Here is a 5587-nt window from a genome sequence, read left to right as displayed (position 1 = left end):
TACAATACAATCCATTTTCCACCATTCTATAATTAATATGTAATCTCTAAATCTTGTGTGTCAACTCAGTCACAAAGGCAAACAAAAAAATGCCTTGGTGTTAATGAAACAAAAATTACATTAAATGATTCACACCATAAGATATGAATCATTACCAACTTATGAATACAAATAACAAGCCACATTTTTATGTTAACACTTACATATAATACAATGAAAGAAAAAAAACTCAGTATAATTACAAGGGAGAAGAAAAGTGTGATATTAAGGAGGATTCATCAAGTCCCTAATGGAGCTCTGTCATCTGGTCCAGCAAGCATGATCTACCATTTACATTGGCAATATAGCAATTAAAATCGATAAAGAACAAACTTACAGATTTATTTTTCCTAGGTGTGTCTATGTCCCGTGTATGACATGTGACATGTGTCAGTGTTGACACTGACACGTGTGGTTACATTTAAATAGTTAAGTTACTAAGAGCATCTCCAATGGTGCAACCCATTTTTGGGTTCTTTATGGGTCCCACTAGTCACATCATCTTAAAATAATTTTTATAATTTTTATTTTAATTGTATAATTCTAAAAAGTTATTATTGGGCCCACAACTTTACCTTATAAACTAATTTGATTGGGTACCACAATTTTTTCATAGTTGCATTGCAATGCAATGGTACTATGATGTGGCATGTCTAGGTGGTTACATTTAAATACTTCATGTGCAATTGTCGATACTGACGCATGTGGGTTACATTTAAATACTTCAGTTACTCAAAGTATTACTGGTGTCAACGTGTCTGGTGTATAACATGCATCATTGTCGACACTGACACATGTGGTTACAGTCAAATACTTTAGTTACTCAGTATTACTGGTGTCAACGTATCGGGTGTATAACATGTGTCACTGTCGACACTGACACATGTGGTTACATTCAAATACTTCAGTTACTCAAAGTATTACAGGTGTTAACTGTGTCTAGTATATAACATGTGTCATTGTCGACACTGACACATGTTGGTTACGATAAAATACATCAGTTACTCGAAGTGTTATTGGTGGCAACGTGTCACTATTTATCTAGAGCCAATTTTTCAATTATCAACTATTAATGACAAAATTAATGGTTGGTATTTCGATGTATTTGTGATTTATTATGAACGTGTCTGATTTCCTTATTTGACCGACAAAATTTAGGCATAAACTTAGAAATTGTTCAGAAAGAGACATACATTACAGTCAAATGCAAATCTCCTTGCAAGCATGATGGCCGCATTCCTTTCTCGCTGCGATTCAAATGCTAATACGAAAGATTGTCCTTGTTTTGGCTGCCAAAATAGTGCCTGCGCCGCAGCATTTCCACCACCTCGAACTCCACAAAGCTAAAGAAAACATCACGAAAACCACATTGGTCACTGCTTAAGTGAAAATACCAAAGCTAATGATAGGACATGAAATAAATTTTCAAGTTGCGAGAGCAAGAATCATCTTGAACTAGAAAGCATTGACGATTCGAGATACCTGCATTGAGCTTGAATAATATTCTTTAGCAATTGTTGTTTTTCCTTTACAGAGTTTGATCCTCATCTTTCCGACATGAAGTGTATGAATAGATTCAGTTGGATGATGTAAACCACTAGTCTGAGTTACAATTACCTGCAAAATATTAAATACAACTAAAATATTATTATCACAAAATAATCGCTTCTTAATATTTGATGCTCACTCACATACTACTAGAAGGATGAAAATGAAATAAGTAAAAGAATTGAAACAACATACATTGAATTCGGTGTCGTGTTTTCGCACAAGCGCCTCTACATAGGTTCCCAAACCAGCAGCTGCATATAAAAGCATAAACACAATTTAAGCTCAACTCAATTGTTCAACGAAACAGGTATCAGTTGTATAAACTCGTAAGTGAAAATATGTTGGTGACTCGACGAAACCCTACCTGGATCTATTGGACCAGTGGTTGCAAGTACGACATGCTGGTTTTCTGAAATAATATCAATTTGCAATACGCGTCCAACATCAAAAGGTTCGGGTGCATAAACGGATTTGGTAGCTCCTGAGAAAGAGATAATTGCATAATCAAGGATAGAAATGGCATCACAAAAAAATGACATAATTTGCAAGCTCAACATAAAAGCACTGCAATAGAAAACGCGGTCTTCAACAAGTTCTCATCATGCAAACTACCTGAGATAAGTTCTTTTTTGGTACCATCAGATGATACACGATACCACTGAATTGAACAATTTGAAATGTCTGGAGCAATATCAGAGCATGGTTGAATTTGCAAATAAGAACCTAAGGTTTCATTTCCTTCAAGTTCATATAAATGTGGAACATTTTCCTCTCCTTTCTTTGTCCTTGTAAGCTGAAAAATATCGTGTGAAGGATATACGATAATCAGTTAAAGAAGCTTACAATGAAAGACAGTCATATAACTAAAACGTTTAAATAGAGAAATTTATCATTCACTGAGGACAATAAATAATGGTATAACATCAATGGTCAAACTCTAATCCATATTATTAAAAATATCAAGTAACTACAAAATCTCTTCACTTCACTTAAGCATAAGATTATATGGGCATATACCTCCTTCTGAAGTCGAAGATAGTGTCTAGTCTTCTCCGCAAGTTGAGCTCTCAGTGCTAAAAGCTCATGTTCCATATCCATGACCTACAGACCAATCAACAATCAACGTATTCATTTCCTTGAAATAACTCGATGAAGTTGAAGAAAATAAGAAACCAATTCCACATGAGACCGAATAGGGACTAGTATTTCATGTATACCTTGCTTGGCTGATGGAGCATTTTGATTCTTCGAGCTTCTTGAACCTCCTTCATTAGTTGTTCCACGTCCTAAGAGAATAAAGCCAAAAAATTCAATACAAAAATTACTCGGTTAACACCGATCTACCAGTATTTGTTTCCTCGCAAAAAATCGAGATAAATCACAAACCTGCTTCCCAGAAGCTTGAGACATTCTCTCGTGCTCTTGAAGTGACTCTTCCACTCTCTGAACAGCAGCCCTCGCATTATCTATTTCTGAACGAGCGAAAGCTCTTTCCTCATCAACTAGTCTCTTAGCTTCTTCAGAAGCCTGTAAAAGAATCTATATGCTTAGCAATGGTGGAGGAAATTTTCTTACATTTGCATGTATAGAAGATGTAACAAAAGAAATCTATTTCATAACATAGAAACTAAATCCTTTTATAATACCGTAAGGTTGGAAGAAAAAAAGTTAGCATCACCTGCTTAAGAAAATTTGCCAATTTCTTCACCTCCGTCTTCTCTTGTATTAGTTCCCCTTCCCTTTGAGTTAATTGAACCGCTAGAGCTTCAACCTAAAGAGTGCAATGAAAGTACTATGCAGATAAGAACATTTTCTTCCAAAAGCTTATGAAAAATTTATGAAAATCATTCTCAAGCTTATTTGCAATGTATCTTCATTTACATGCACACTTTACCACCGCGGTCTTTATGGAGTACAATCGAGAATGTTTAATTGCAATGTCAGCTTCATAAGAGATTCTTCATGCACATATCTATTAGGAAGAAATTAATGTGAAGAACGTATCTTCCTACTTTATACCCAAGAAAACTCACCATAGCAATAGCATCGTCTACATCATCCATGTTTCTACCCGCTACACGCCCCTTTAACGATTCAAGTGAATCTCTGAGCTTCTTTAAAAGAACGTGTTTTTCCAATGACGCTGCTTCTCTAAGTCTGGCCTGAATTTCACCAGCATATGAAAAGCTCGATTAAAATAGAGGACATGAGTATCTTCGGAAAATATGATCATTGGTTATTTCTCTGGTTTTAAATTGCAGCCTACAACCGTAATTGCAACTATGCCTATAACATAATGGTTTTTGGGGATATGGAATTCGCATCAAAATCGCGGTCATATCAGCCATATTTATTAGCGATTTCCGACAATTTCAAGAATCACAACATGGCTGTAATTAAAAATCTTGGTTGGTCATTTCAATTGAAAAAACGACATAACAAAAATCTAAGATTACAAAACCTTTCAATTAAGAAAAACTATACTGCTAAATCTGAGTTTTCCAACAAGAAAGAAGTGTACACACCTCTTCCGACAACTTAGCAGCAGCCGCCAAACCCTTCTCAAACTTACTAGCAAGATCACGAACCGAAAGACGATTATGCTGATCCAACAACTGAGCAGTCTCCCGCGCAATAACCTCCTTCATAGATAATAGTTTCGGGTCATCCTTTGTCTCCATAATCTGATTGTTTGCACCGATTCTGTAATTAGGAAACCGACTAGAAGCAAATATCACATCAGAAGATACCGCAGGCACTGCCTCTTTCTTCATAGTATCTCCAAAATCACGCGTCAACCTCGTCATCTCTTACAACCAATTCCCTCTACCAATCACACAAAAAAACACAACCTTTAGCTAAATATAATCAAACCGGATATAATCATGCACAATACAAAATCAAAAACAAACAAAAAAGGAACACTCACTATATAAAGAGAGATATCACTAGCATTAAACTAATTGAAGCAAAGGCAATTTCTAAAATCTCTTCAAATTTCTTCAAACTTCTTCAAAATGAAACAAAACTCTAATTTCCTGATTCTTTACTCTTTTTTTTGCTATAAAATATTGAATTACAAAACAAAAAAACAAACACCATATATAGAACAAAACAAGCCAAAGATAAGAGATTCATACATATATAGTTAGCTCAAGAATTAAGCTTATGGAAGTAAATGGAAAATCTAAGATTTCTCCAAAATGAAACTAAACCCTAGTTTCCTTTTTTTTTGTACTTTTTTTATATAAATTAAAGCAATGAAGAAAAATCCAAGAAAAAAGACAAAGTAGAAAAGGTTGAACTTACAAGAGATCATGAGAAGATGAAAATGGTGGTTAGGGTTGTGATTGTAGATTAGAGATGCAAAAGGTTGCTCCAACTTGGTTATTCAACACAGGAATCACTGGTTTTGTTGATGATGCTTTTAGAGAGAGAGAGAGAGAGAGAGAGAGAGAGAGAGAGAGAGAGGTATGCTTTTTGAAAAGAACCAAAATAAAGTGAAGAGAAGGGTGACTTTGGTGTGGCATCCGTGGGTTGTGTGGACCCCACTTAGTTAGATTTTGACAACTTTCTTGTTGTCTATGTTTTATGATTAATGTATGGTCTTTTTTCAAATTTAGTTGATAATTGTGCAGAGAGATATGTCACTGAGTCTGAATCAGTTTAGTTTAGTGATTTAGTCGATAATTTTATATAAATATTTGATAGCAGAGATGCAAGTTCGAATCAACGATATTTTGATCATTTCTTTTAAGAGGTGAAATTTTGGTCATTAATTAGAAGAGATTTGAAATGAAGTATGTGAGATTGAGTAGTTAGATTATTGTATAAGCTTGTTATGTTATGTTATTAAAGTGGTATTATTACTATGACTTTAAATTGAATATTTTTGGTCCCATTTCATTCAAACCTTAGCTGTCAATAATCTTTGTTAGTTATTACTTCATTCACACTTTTTTCTATCTTTTTCTTTTTTTTTACATGTTAACTTTGC

The 5587-nt window shown here is 34.5% G+C and overlaps 1 protein-coding gene across 1 annotated transcript; it reads right to left on the bottom strand.

Annotated features, from left to right (window-relative positions):
• Positions 1-5059, bottom strand: LOC131615931 (stomatal closure-related actin-binding protein 1). The gene is made up of 13 exons (XM_058887120.1): positions 4900-5059; positions 4116-4416; positions 3624-3752; positions 3269-3361; positions 2977-3117; positions 2808-2876; positions 2608-2691; positions 2203-2383; positions 1955-2071; positions 1783-1841; positions 1522-1656; positions 1233-1382; positions 1-323 (listed from the first exon to the last, which is right to left on the bottom strand). The coding sequence occupies exons 2-13, from the start codon at positions 4395-4397 to the stop codon at positions 279-281; spliced, it is 1485 nt and encodes a 494-aa protein (XP_058743103.1). The 5' UTR covers positions 4398-4416; positions 4900-5059; the 3' UTR covers positions 1-278.
• Positions 5060-5587: the final 528 nt, after the last annotated feature.

The sequence above is a fragment of the Vicia villosa genome, linkage group LG7 (genome assembly GCF_029867415.1).
Source record: "Vicia villosa cultivar HV-30 ecotype Madison, WI linkage group LG7, Vvil1.0, whole genome shotgun sequence".
Taxonomy (NCBI): domain Eukaryota; kingdom Viridiplantae; phylum Streptophyta; class Magnoliopsida; order Fabales; family Fabaceae; genus Vicia; species Vicia villosa.
Note: the sequence above shows the minus strand (reverse complement) of the source record. Positions and strands in the feature narration are given on the sequence as shown.